Source organism: Phragmites australis, chromosome 9 (genome assembly GCF_958298935.1).
Source record: "Phragmites australis chromosome 9, lpPhrAust1.1, whole genome shotgun sequence".
In the NCBI taxonomy this organism is placed as follows: Eukaryota; Viridiplantae; Streptophyta; class Magnoliopsida; order Poales; family Poaceae; genus Phragmites; species Phragmites australis.
The window spans coordinates 1,448,576-1,462,035 of NC_084929.1; the positions used below are offsets into that span (position 1 = coordinate 1,448,576).

A 13,460-nucleotide genomic window follows, 5' to 3' on the forward strand; every position below is an offset into this window, starting at 1 on the left:
TTTTCTGGACTTTTACCGGAGTATCTGGCCTACACCGGAGTCTCTGGTCGGCACTTAACACAGAAAACAGCCCCGGAGACTTCCCGGAGTCTCCGGCCACTCCAGGTACCGGAGTATCCAGACTTCACCGGAGTCTCCGGCCTTTCCAGGTACCGGAGTATCCGGCCTACACCGGAGTCTCCGGCTACAGCACAGCTGACCTCCGAAAAATGGCGATAACTTTTGATCCCGGAGTTCGATTTCGATGATTTTGGACTCTATGGAAAGCTTATTCATAGGGCTACACATCCCAACTGAATTCATGACCTAAAACACATAGGATCAAACTAGAAACACTCCAAAACTCATTTTGGATACTTCCGCACTTTCCGCTCCGAACTCTTATCGACAAACTCTCACTTTGGGTTTGGTTGGGAACTCTTGAGCACTGAGACGCGACAATTAGCTCACGTTGCATCCCTCTTAATAGTGCAGCATACCTAGACTCAATTTCAAAGATAAAACACATTTGAACCAATTTGAGCCGTTTGAATACTTTCAAGTACCGCTTCTTACTTTCAAACCTTTGAGGGTTGCCAACTTCCATAAAATCTTCACTTCATCTATTCTTGATTTCTTATGTGATTGATGCAAATCACTCATAGCTTCTCATGGCCTTGCACGGTTCATTGGCGCAAAGCTTCACTTGCTCTTCACCATCGCCTTGGTCCTTCGGTGTCAAGCCATTTGCTTACCCTTCACCACCGGATGGTCCATCGCAGCCGAGTCTTGCTTGCCCTTCACCGTCTTACCATAGAAAACCATTTTGTATTCGATATTCAGAGAATTCACCTTTTCATATATGGAGTCCACTTTTGTTCTTCACTCTTGGCATATGTGATTTCAATTCAACTTATGCCTTCTTATAGATCCTAACCCCAACTCACTCTCAAGCACAAAGCACATAGGTTATTCCATAAAACCTAAATGACAACTTTTATACCTTAAGTTACTTGATCTCCACAAGTAACTTATTAGCCTTCATGCATATTGTCAATCTTCATATAGAACCTAATCCCACTCGTTCTTAAACACATAGCACATGGGTTAGTCTATAAAACTCTATTAACAAGTTATACCTTTAGTTACTTGATCTCCACAAGTAACTTAGCCTTCAAGCTTATTGCTAGTCTTATTGAGCTTCTTCTTCTTCTTATGAGCATCACTAAAATCTCAATGACTTTTGATGCAATTCTTTGAACTCATGGTATTTCTCAAAGAATTCATGCTTCATCATTTATACATCTCCTATGGAATAACCTAATAGCAAATCTCAATATGATTGTTAGTCTATAGGCATTGTCATCACTTACCTGAGCATCACCTAGAGCTCATTCATCTTGATGCATTTTCAATCTCCCCATTTATCTAGAGCTCATGCATATCTCTTATCCATGCATCACCTATGGAATAACCTACTAACAAACTCAACACCATTGTTAGTTCATAGGTATTGTCATTAATTACCAAAACCACACATAGGGGCTAGATGCACTTTCAGATATGGGACGGAACGCATTAGCCGTGGTGACGTCTTCCTTCTTGGGCAGCAATACTATATATGCTTGATTGATGCACTCTAAGTTGGCATGACCATCATAAAAGTCTTGACAAAGGGCTAAGATATCATCCTTGGTCAGGTTCCAAAAAGATATGAAGAAACTTGGACCGAATCCATCGGGTCTTGGACTACTATCAACCATCATTTGCCATAAGGTTGTTTTCAACTCCGGCTCTATCAAGGGCAAGTTGAGGTTGGTAAGAGCTCTCTGATCGAAGTACAACTGCTGCAGATCAAATGCCTAGGACACTTCTCTGGTAGAGCCTAGGAGTGTTGTATAGAAATCCCATAGGATTATTTCTTTACCAATGTGAGAGTGGACTAGCATACCTTGGTCATGTAGAAGTTTGATTTGGTTCTTACGAAGGCGCGCATAAGCACTTGCGTGGAAGAAATTAGTATTTTCATCACCCAACTTGCAAGCCTTGAAGTTATATCGTTGACACTAATAGATGGTCAGAGTCTTGTTTTGCTCGGAGAGTTGTTCCTTGAAGTGCTCCATGTTGAGCCGGCAGTAGCGTCGGCGGACAAGAGCAAGGCGTAGATGTCCGCGTGCACGATCGTCGTCCCGGTGGTGGACGGAGTGTCAACGAGGGAGAAAGCGTAGCGATTGAAGTGCTCCATGTTGATTGGGGGCATGAACACCTCTGAGTGCATTGGCCAGCGGTATCCCGAAGAGTCGTTGGACGGCTAGTCATCGTTCGAGCTAGATTGAGAGGATCGCAGGTCGGCTGGTGGTGAAGAGATGGGCTCGACGTCTGACGAGTGTTAGGTAGGGTGGGTGGGGTGTTTGTGATAAGAGGATGAGGGGATGTTGTTGGTGCTGTCTAGGGTGGATTGGAGGGCTCATGAGGGATGGGTGATGGAGGCGGGGATTAGGTGGGGGGGGGGCAAGGTGTGTGGGGGAGGTGAGAGCTTGTGCGGAGACCCATAGCCGTCGGCAGGGAAAGGAGTCCCCGACATTGTTTGCCGCCAACGATCGGAGTAGCAGGGGCTTCGGTGCCCAAAGCCGCAGCACCACCGACACCGAAGAAGATCACGGCAGGTAGAGACCAAGTGATCGCGGCTGAGGCACCGAAAGCATCTTTTTGCCTGCGAAGGAGAAGAAGGGGAAGGGAGGAGAGCCTTACGGTGGACGGCTTTGGGAGAGGCAGGGGATGACGGTAAACATGCAACGTCAGAGAAAGAGCGATGAAGCCGATGCGGGAAGGTGGTTTCATCAGCTGCGGGCCTAGGGTGGCAGAGAGATAGCACCTAGTTAGTTGGCAGGGGTCCGGGACACGTTACCCGCGACGGGGCCGCTAGTGCAGGGCGTGGGGGGCGAGAGTCGGTCACATCCCGACTCGTGTCAACAGTGGTCCCGATCGAGCAGACAGCGGGGGCATTGACACTTGCAGCTGTCGACGACCTGGTCCAAGCAAGCCCAGACAAAGGGGGGCCAGGTGAGGGGACCACTGGCTGTGGGCCAACAAACAGAGTCTTAATTAGGAACAAAAGATTGTTTCTAAACTGACTGCATAGACAGAATTTGAAATAGCCGTTTCATCTCCAACCAACTTGTGTAACATATATACTCGATCTTGCTGGGTTGTTGATGCTCTACAATGGGGCATGCAGACTTGCTATTTCTATCCGTTTCCAACACGCAAGAAGCGTGAGTTTGTCATGCCGTTTCTATGAGTACCGGTACGGTCCTGCTCTTGTGTTGAAACCTGGCACTGTTAATTTTCTGGCATGCCTATCATATATATTTTGGTGAACTGTGAACATCCATCTATAACAGATCCAGATTGAAATAAGTCTCTCCATATGAACAAACCATTGCCGTGCACAACCAAAAAGAAAAACATTGCTCGTTTATTACATTGACAACCCGGTCGAAACTAGTAAGAGTTTAATTTGTACACCAACCATTGTATCCTTAGGCCTAAAATGTTGAAAAAAGAGGACAACATATAGATAGAATTAAGAAGCCGTGCGTATACATATCCATGGAATGGAAGGATCTACACATACATTTTGTTCATCAGTGCACCACAAATCAAATAACTTGAGACGACTGTTTCTTTCTTTCTCTTGTAATTTTACTTTCGCTTATTCTTGCTGCCGACGAGCAAGACGATGTAGAAGAGAGCCCTGAAGAAGAACCCCCATGCCACAGTCACCAGCAGACACTTCCACTTGCCGATGTCCGTCACGGCCTGCTGCGCCAGCACGTCGGCGCCGGTGGTGACGCAGGTGTTGGTCGTCACGTTGGTGCCCAGGGCGGTGCCGATGGCGTGGAGCACCTTCAGCTTGACGGCCTCTGGCATGTGCCCTATGGGCGTGCCGTCGAACATCTGGACGCCGCGGGAGAAGCAGCGTGACGCGTCGCTGAATTCGTTCTGAAGCACCGCCTGGTACGGGTACTTGACGAGGGACAGGTAGTGGAACCAGATCCAGTAGTCGGGGATCCGGTCGCGGTTGATGAAGAAGCCGGAGAAGAGGAGGAAGTAGGCTAAGATGGCGACGACCACCGTGTATCCGAGCATGACGTGCGGCACCACGGCGGAGAGGAAGGTGACGAAGCCGCTGCCAGCCCAGAAGGATGCCAGCACGACGAGGACAAAGAACAGGAACGAGCTGCCGCCACCGGCGAGTCCCACCGCCCAGAAAGTGGTGACCGCGAAGGCCAGGGACAGGAGCACGAGCGGCGGGAAGGAGACGACGGCGTTAGCGAGCACGTAGGAGATGCGGCGGTAGGCGTTGTGCGCCGTCTCGCGGAGATAGATGTGGCGCTCCTGCACGAACACCGGCAGTGCGTCGGCGCACACGTAGAACATGGTCGACATGGCCATGGCGAAGAAGCCCAGCCGCTCCTGGACGCCCTTGGGCGTGTCGTCGAGCCGCCAGAAGATTGTCGCCAGGATAAACCCCGTCACCAAGATCGTGCCGAGGCGCATGGCAAAGAGCTCCGGCATGCGCCCCGTGTTGGTGAAGGACCGCTTCATCAGCACCCACACCTCCGTCCACGGCGGGTTCGCGAACGTCGGCACGGAAGAACCGGTCACCGCGTTCCCCGACCCGCTCCCGGCGACCAGCTTCCCCCGGGACACGCTCTCGGCGATGGCGAGCTCCAAAGGCATCGTGCACATGAGCTTGTCGTCCTTGTTCTTGTCCTTGTCAGATGAGGTCTGCTGCCACTTCGTGTTGAAGTCGGCGAGTGTGGCGGCGCCGTCGGGCTGTCGCTCCATTTCGCGGATGGTGTCGAGCGCGAACTCAGCAGGGTTCTCGTTGTCCGGGATGGGCGCGCCGAACTCGGCGAAGAAGGGCTTGAGGCCGGCGGGCGTGCCGGCGTAGACGGTGCGTCCTCGCGAGAGGAGCAGGAGGCGATCGAGGATGCCGAGGATGCGTGCGCTGGGCTGGTGGATGGTCATGATGACGACGCTGCCGCTCTGCGCGATGCGGCGGAGCACTTGCACCACCATGAAGGCGCTCGCCGAGTCCAGCCCGGAAGTGGGCTCGTCCAGGAACAGCAGGATCGGGTCGTGTATGATGTCCGTGCCGATGGAGACGCGACGGCGCTCGCCGCCGGACACGCCGCGGTGTCCCTCGTCGCCGATGATGGTGTCCGCGGCGCGGGACAGGCCGAGCTGGTCGATGAGCGCGTCCACACGTGCGCGCTTCTTGTCAGGGGAGAGCGCGCGCGGGAGGCGGAACTCGGCGGCGAAGAGCAGCGTCTCGCGCACGGTGAGCATCGGGTACAGCAGGTCGTCCTGCATGACGTAGGCGGCGATGGCGCGGAGCCGGCGCCCGTGAAGCGGCTCCCCGTTCAGCGCGACGCTCCCGTGGAGGCTCTCCCGCGCGATCCGGCCGGCCAGCGCGTCCACGAGCGTAGACTTGCCCGACCCGCTGGCGCCCATGACGGCGAACAGCTCCCCCTCGCGCGCCTCGCCGAAGATGCCGTCGAGCAGCGTCTTGGTGTTCCCGGGCTCGGACGGAGGCGCGTCCGCGGACGCGAGGCGGTTGCTGGCCCGCGACGGCAGGCAGCCCAGCCCGCCGCCATTCTTGACGCTGTACGACAGGGCCGTAAAGCTGAGCACGTACGGGACAGTGGCGAGCGGCTGCATAGCCTCGCCGCCGGCCTCGTCGATGTCGACCACGGCATGGCCGGAGGCCGCCATGAGACTCGTTGTTGCTGGGGTGCGCGGGCAAGTGGTTGTTGGGTTGATGCGTGGAGGACGGGGCGTGGCGTGGGCTGGGTTAAATAGGGAGGCAGGCGGCAGAGCGAGTCGGCTCCGCTTCGTACTTGTACCAACCGGACTGCCGGAGTAGGAGACCGACGACCGATCGACCGTCCAGCCCTCTGCCTTCTTTCTTCTTCGATCACGACTCGTCTCTTGATTCCGAGAGAGAATGAATTCGGATGTGTTTTCAGCCATGTAAAATCGAAATTGCATACTACTCCCTCTAGTTTAAAATAAATATCGTTTTGAACGTTGACATGATTCTCAAAATATAATTTTAATTACTACTTTTTGTTGTAATATATTGATAAAATATAACAGAAATATACTATTATAAATATGTTTTTCGAGACAAATTTACTCTTATTATTTTCAAATATCCAAACTCAATACATAAAAATTATTTGTAGCTAAAATTTAAAATAATTAACTATACACAACCTAAAACGACACTTATTTGATTGCATTGCACACAATCTAAAATCGTACTTATTTTGAATTGGAGAGTGTAGTTACTACTTAGCCAAAAAAATTATGGTGCTAAGATTATTCTTAATTACATTTCGTCTTGTATTTATTTTACACGGGCTCACTAAACCTTTTACCAATATAGAGAAAATAATAGGCCTAGTGTTGCCAAATACCATTACGTACACCATGCAACTACTCCCTTATTCAGTTCCGCATGGCCGCATGCTAATAAATAACAAGTTAAATTATCTCCGTTACACATCACTCATAGCCCGAGGGCAACAGATCCTTACAGGTTTCTTGCTAGAAAGCACATAAAAAATAAGCCTCGTTCGAAAAAAGGTGCAAATACAGTTTGTCCCGTCTTACTGAAAATATAACCATTACAGCCAAATCAGCGCACTGCACTGCATCATATGCGTCACAAACTGTGATGGGGTTCAAGATTTTTCACGGGGACGCACTGCCTCTTGATGAGCCACGGCGATGGTCATCATCACCGTTGCCATTGTCCATGGGGCTTGCACTACGTTTATCCCTAGGGCTTGGGCTGCGCCCATTGGCAGCAGGGCTATGGCCCCCATCAGATGGGCTTCGGCTCCTGCTTCTGCTGTCCTCCCTGCCACGAGGGCTGTCACCATGGTCCGAACCATTGTGCTCATCATTATCCTTCGGTGGCGGGCTCACCCGATCCTGGGGGCTGGGAATCCTCGGGCTCCGACTTCCATCAGGTGTGGGGCTGCGCTCCTTTTCCTTTCCTGGTGGCGAGACAGAGCGCCTGGGGCTCCTGCTGTAGCTAAGACTCCTTGATCTCTTCTCATCACGGTCTCGGCGGCCTCCCCTGGGAGATCCAGACAGGGATTTGGATCTTGATCGGCTGAGAATATTAAAGGAGGGTTAAAACAAGCTGGATGACAAAAACAGAAATACCAGATAAACAATAACGAAATAACTAATACACACACAGATAGATATAAATAACCCACAAGGGGGCTTTCAGAATACCTGTAGCTCTGGCTCCGGCTTCTGCTGTAGCTCCGACTGCGGCCACGTCCACGGCGTGGAGATGGGGACCGTGAATAACTTCTCTCACGCCTGAAAAATATTCATCAACAGATTTTTTTAAGTAAAACCATTCAAGGATAAGCGAAAATATAGCAATCCAATGCAATATAGCATTGGAATAGAATTGAAGAACATTATCAATAAACACCTGAGACTCCTTGGACTATTCTGGCAATTCCTTTCTATATGGCCCCTTTCTCCACAACGGTAGCATTTGTTCTTCCAGTCTCCAGCCTTGCAGTCTCTTGCCCAGTGACCATCAATACCACAGTTAAAACAACGACCTGTTCCTGGTGGAGGCCCTCTTCCCAAAGACTCACGTGAGCTACCTGGACCACGTGGAACCTGCAAGCACAAGTTGTTTGGAGTATCATAAGCAAATTCAATATCAAAATAAACATGCTCGTTCCAGGTGTGGCTTGAGAAAAAGATGATAGCTATAATCAGTTCGTTGAGAGATTATGTAACTAAAGAGAAAACTCACCCCTCTAGCAAACTCAACAGTAATACGGCTCCCGTCAACATCCCTGCCATCAAGGTTGTATTGCGCGTCATCAGCATCACGAGGCTCACTGAATTCCTGTTTCAGTAATTTGGTAAGAAGGGGCAAAACAGAGGATGCCATGTATGTAAAAAAAATATTTCCCATACAACAAGTATGCTAATATCAGAAAATGTAAAGTGTTGCTGAATTAAACTGAGGGATGTAAAATTTACATACAATAAACGCATAGTCCCGCTTCAACTCCACTTCTCGTATTCTGCACAAAAGTTTGCCACAAACAGTAAGCCGTCATGAGCAAGGTTGTCAGGATCCCGGTACGTATCTCAGAATCCTATGATCCCACGAAGCCAGAACAATCCGTATCAATATGTGGATCTTAATTTCATAGGATCAAGATCCTATGTGTATTTATCAAGTGAATTGCGTAAGATCGCATAGGATCGGTAGGATCAAGCATAGGATCCCGATCCTGACAACCTTGTTGTTAATGTCTAAAATTGGGTAATACTTACGATTAACCAGGTTAAATGATTGAATTATGAAAAAATAATATTTAAAACTAAGTTAAGTTGAAATTGTTGTGAAAACTGCATTCGAATTTACAAAAATTGACTAAATTTATCAAAATCAACATTATAAATATCCATTTCTTGGAACAAATTGCAGTTCTTATATCAAATATATGCATTTAAAAAAATCTGATAGGATCATGATTCTACGATCCAATCCTGTCAAGCAAAACACAATCCTACCTAGTAAGGGCACCCTTCACCAATGTCCTCCACAAACTTTGGAGCAATGGACACCAAATCCACCAAGGCCACTCTTCCACCACAGACCTCCCAGGTTGTGTAAAAAAACAAAAAACCTTCAACAAGATCATTCAAGCCAAACATACAATGTCTGGGGGGGGGGGGGGGGGGCTTCTACATTATGCTTAATGAAGTAATACGAAATACCAAAGACAACAGTTGGAAGAGACTCATCCACACATAGCTTGGAAAGGCTCGTAGTATTACTGAACACAACACTTCTATAAACTGGCTATTAAAATGGTAGGAAGGACCCCCTCACTTATTAGTCTATTTCAGATACCAGACGATCTGTGTCTACACCAGTTCAGAAGGATTAAACTTTAACGAATGACAGCCTGATGTGTTCCACAAAAATTAAGTATACTGAGTCAAGTGCCCATGATAGTTCTAGCATAAAACCGGTGTTTGACACTCATCACAAAACTGGCATATTTTGACAAAACTATCTAAAGCATTGAAAATTCTTTTACTTCTGGAAGCTTTGAAGAACTCTTAATGCACATGGTGTGAACATGGTGTTACGCGCTTACCTTCCATATCTACTGAACAGATATTCTAGGTCGCGAGAACGAGTACGAGAGGATAATCTTCCAACATACAAGCGTGTGTTTCCATAACGATCATCAGAGCGAGGCATACCTCCTGAACACAAGAAAACCATCCATCAGTTGTTTCATCAAAAACCTAATGAATAACGCAACAGTGCACAACTACACAGAATAGCATTAACACTACAGTTGGGAGATAACGGGTGGTGGGAGTAAGAGTACAAACAACTCTATCAGAACCATACTAAACTAGTAGATTGTCACTGTCCCCTTGCTCAATTCCATGGCAGTGATAAAGCGGGCAGCTGCACTTAGGAACCCTCCCGTCATATCAGATATAAAGCAAAGTAGCAAACTATGCTTCCTGCTCACCAATCATGAGAACCACCATACGGAGACTTCTAAGTGAACAATAGCCTATGCTAGGATTGAAGCCTATGGATTGGGGCTCAACGGTACTAGCACTCACTTAAGCCTTGTGATTTGATTTCAAGCCGCAGTTGTCTCTAATCGCCGAGAGCAGCGGAACACTCTTCAATTAGAGGTAAAACAAAAAGTAAAATTCGCCTAAATATCCCCCACCTAATCCGACGGAAACAGCTTGCGCCCCAATAAAACCCTGCAATTCGCCGCACCCACATATCATTGACTCCGTAAAAAAAAAAAAAACGAATCATTTCTCGGAAACCCTTAAGACAACAAGATCCGACCAGAAATTCACAAATATCCAACTAAATTTAACCTGGGGGCATGGGGACTCAGTTCAACCTTCAATGTTTTTTTGGGAAAAAAACGATATCAGCTCGTAATCTCCACCACGGAGAAAACCTAAAAGAAATATCTTGACTTGCGCTCGCAGAACATAACAAACAACAAAAGAAGAAACAACCGCTGGACCAGAAGGGTGAGGACCCGAGGAAGAAGACGAGGACGCCTCCGGGTAAGGAAGAGAGGTGCGGCAGCGGCGGCGGGCGGATGGATACCTGGGTCTGGAGGGACCTGGGCGTGTTCGAGCCGGCGGCAACAGGGGAGGGGATCGGGGAAGGGAATCGGATATGGTGTTGTCTCTCGAGTCTGAACTCTGGACTCGGCTGGTGTGAGAGAGAGAAGCCGGCGGGCGGCGGCGGCGAAGTAGAACCCTAGCACTAACTGACAGGTGGACCATATTCTGGGCCGGCCCGGCCCGGCCCATCATCGTCTCCTTGACCACTTAGGGCAGCTGCAGCCTGCAGGCATATGCAATGTTGTATTTCCTGTAAAAATGCAATGTTGTATTTCCTCTAAAAATGTTGTATTTCATCTAAAAAATGCAATATGTGTATTTAGTTTGGTTTGAAGATTTTTTTGACTAGTTACTTGGAGTGAAAGTGCAAATGTTGGAGGTACTCTTGGTTGGGGAAATCGACGATTTACTGACTGATGTGTGCGTTTATTATTTATATTTTTATTCGGGTGTTCCTATACCCCAAAAATTTGATTTATGTTTTTTACAATCCTTTATTTGATGTATTTTTCGAGTAGTGTCGGTGTAAATCAACAATTATGTACCTATATTGATTTCATGAATCATTCTAAGTGTTTTTCTACTTAATAAACAACTAAATATTATGCTAGTTTATTAGTTGAGTAAATTTCAAAAATCTACAACTATTTTGATATATGTTGCAGAAAACTACAATTTCTGTTGCCCATTTCAAAAACCTACCACCATTTTGATATATGTTGTAAAAAATTACAACTTTCCCACATTAGACCCACCTGTCATCCTCTATGACATGTAATAGGAAGATTAACTGTATGCCCACCTGTTGCTAGAGAATGACAGGTAGGTCTACGATAAAAAGTTGTAGTTTTTTGCAATATGTGTCAAAATAGTTATAGTTTTTTAAATGGGTACTAAAAGTTATAATTTTTTTAACATGTTTTGAAATTTACTCTTATCAGTTACATCCAATCTGGTCATTGGTTTCTGATCTAAGATATGAGGGTGGTGGAGTAAAAAACACTATGTTGTTAATTGACACCTCCTTTTTCTTGAAATTCTTTTTTTTTATGGAAAATAAATTCTATTAGACCCTAGGCTCCGCTAAATCGTTGGCCACATGACTAATTACAAAATCCGAGAAATGATCAAGCCATAGATGGGGATCATCCCCACCTAGGCTAGCACCGTACTTTGCAAAAGCATATGCTACCGAATTACGATCGTGGGTGCAGTAAAACGCCACAGCTTCAGTGAAGTGTATCGGTACCATACTTCGCGCTTCCATCGCCAATACCCCTAGAGGAGAAAGATCAAAAGTAGTTCCCTTCGGATAAGCAACGAGATTCGAAGCATCAGCGTCTAGAATAATTATGGTAATACCCCATATGCTCACCTAACGAAGAACTACCAGCGCTGCTTCTAGTTTCGCATGCAGGGCATTGCCAACTCTAAGGGTTGTATTTTATTTCCTTTTGAGGGAATGGAGAAGGGTTACCATTTGCCACATGTTAGTAGCTTATTGTTGGGCCATATTCAGACCTGATGATGTAGGATCGATGAAACCGGCTAGAGGGGGATGAATATGCGGTTTAAACTAATTGCTAAGCAATCAAATAAAATTCGTGAAAATTAAACTAGAGATCACTAGAGTAAAATAAAGTAACTACAACTATATCAAGGTTTGTAATTCTGGAGTGACATACAAAAATTCATATTCTAGAAAGATAAATTGTATGAACGTAAATAGCACAAGAGATACCACACAAAAGAGACGAAGAATTTTATCTCATGGTATTGGTAATTTGTTGATCACCCCTAATCCACATTGAGGTGAGTTCAAATTCGTAATCGCTCATATATCAAGTATGAAATTCTTACAATGAAATGAGGCTCATAAAGAGCAACTTGATCTTGAGCCAGATTAGAGCAATGAACTACTCAATACCTTGATTCCACTAGAGTAATACTTTATCACTCCGATGAAGTGTGCTCAAAACCTCTCACAATCACCACGGGGGCTTCTTCACAATCTCCTTTGAAAGGCTCAACGGTTCCACCACCTCTAAGAATTACAAGTCGATGACGCTTGCTTAAAGGATCACTAGTGCCACAAAAGGTCAAACGATACAACACAATGCACTAGAAGCTCCCACACTTAAAAAATACAACCACTAAATCAAGAGAGGGAGATGAGAATGCCAAGTACTCAAGAGATTAGAATAGAAGTGCTAGAGAGCTTTCTTGAACCAGCAATAGGGATATTTATAGACTATGACTCGAAATGTAGCTGTTACCTGAAGTCTGATAGTTCAGTGCCCCTGGTGGTCAGATCACAACTCGCATAGCAGTCAGACTGCCGTTAACCCAACGATTACTTTAGAGCAATGATTGCTCTGATTCTAAACAACTTCTGATCTAGCGGTTAGACTGCCCTAGTCCTGGTAAGACCACCAACCCATAATAGACTCAAAACTCTATGTTCCTATAGGGGTCAAACCAGCATGACCACGGTCGGACCGTGAGCCAGAACAGAGACTCCAACATCTGTTTGCTATGGCGATCAAATCGGCACGATCATGGTCAAATCGCGAGGCTCTAAAACCTGGTACCTTCTCCTTACGTAGATGACGGTCAGATCACCGTACACTCAAAACACTGAAAGAACAAGTTTTACGGTTTGTCTCAAAATGAATCCCTCATTCTAGATAAATGCAAGTTTGAGGATATATTACACTTTTGATATTTCAAGTAAACGAGCATCAACCTATTTTAATAGTGCGATATTTATAATATTAATTCGATTATTTCTCTTCTCTGATGACTATTAATCGACAAAAAGAATATACTATATTTTATACCTTTATCTTGAGCTGGCTATTTACATATCTTCCGCATATGACTTTTCTAGCTTTTTAATAATTCTTAGGACTAATATTTTTCATATATTAAATAAACATATTAGTCTATGTGTAAATATTATTATTAATTACTAAAACATAAATTAGAGGTCTAGATGTTTTGGATGGCCGGACTGTTCTGGCTGGGCTGGAAAATCTGGACTGGGCTGGGCTGGACTGGACTGGAATGGAAGTGGTCCGTACCGTGCTTGGGTCAGACCGTGGGCCGGCACGAACGGCCAATTCCAAATCCCACCTCCAGCTCAAACTGGGCCACGTGTCCTAGTCGACTCAGACCACACCATATCCGTTCCCCAACCCCTCCCTCCTCTCACGCTCTCCACCGCC

At 46.5% G+C, this 13,460-nt stretch overlaps 2 protein-coding genes across 5 annotated transcripts; both read right to left on the minus strand.

Moving 5' to 3' along the window:
• Positions 1 to 3,410: 3,410 nt before the first annotated feature.
• On the minus strand, positions 3,411 to 5,873 carry LOC133928317 (ABC transporter G family member 1-like). Its single transcript, XM_062374586.1, has one exon. It carries the CDS (start codon positions 5,761 to 5,763, stop codon positions 3,685 to 3,687), a length of 2,079 nt encoding a protein of 692 aa, XP_062230570.1. The 5' UTR covers positions 5,764 to 5,873; the 3' UTR covers positions 3,411 to 3,684.
• Positions 5,874 to 6,477: 604 nt separating this feature from the next.
• LOC133928318 (serine/arginine-rich splicing factor RS2Z32-like) lies at positions 6,478 to 10,415 on the minus strand. Of its 4 annotated transcripts, none has more exons than XM_062374590.1 (8): positions 10,214 to 10,415; positions 9,213 to 9,324; positions 8,620 to 8,706; positions 8,084 to 8,123; positions 7,847 to 7,942; positions 7,511 to 7,707; positions 7,303 to 7,392; positions 6,478 to 7,174 (listed from the first exon to the last, which is right to left on the minus strand). In XM_062374590.1, the coding sequence occupies exons 2-8, from the start codon at positions 9,317 to 9,319 to the stop codon at positions 6,748 to 6,750; spliced, it is 1,044 nt and encodes a 347-aa protein (XP_062230574.1). In that variant the 5' UTR covers positions 9,320 to 9,324; positions 10,214 to 10,415; the 3' UTR covers positions 6,478 to 6,747. The 4 variants fall into 4 exon arrangements, with proteins under 4 accessions (XP_062230574.1, XP_062230571.1, XP_062230573.1 ...); XM_062374587.1 differs by having other exon boundaries at positions 10,143 to 10,344; XM_062374589.1 differs by lacking the exon at positions 8,620 to 8,706 and having other exon boundaries at positions 10,214 to 10,370.
• Between the last annotated feature and the right edge of the window lie 3,045 nt (positions 10,416 to 13,460).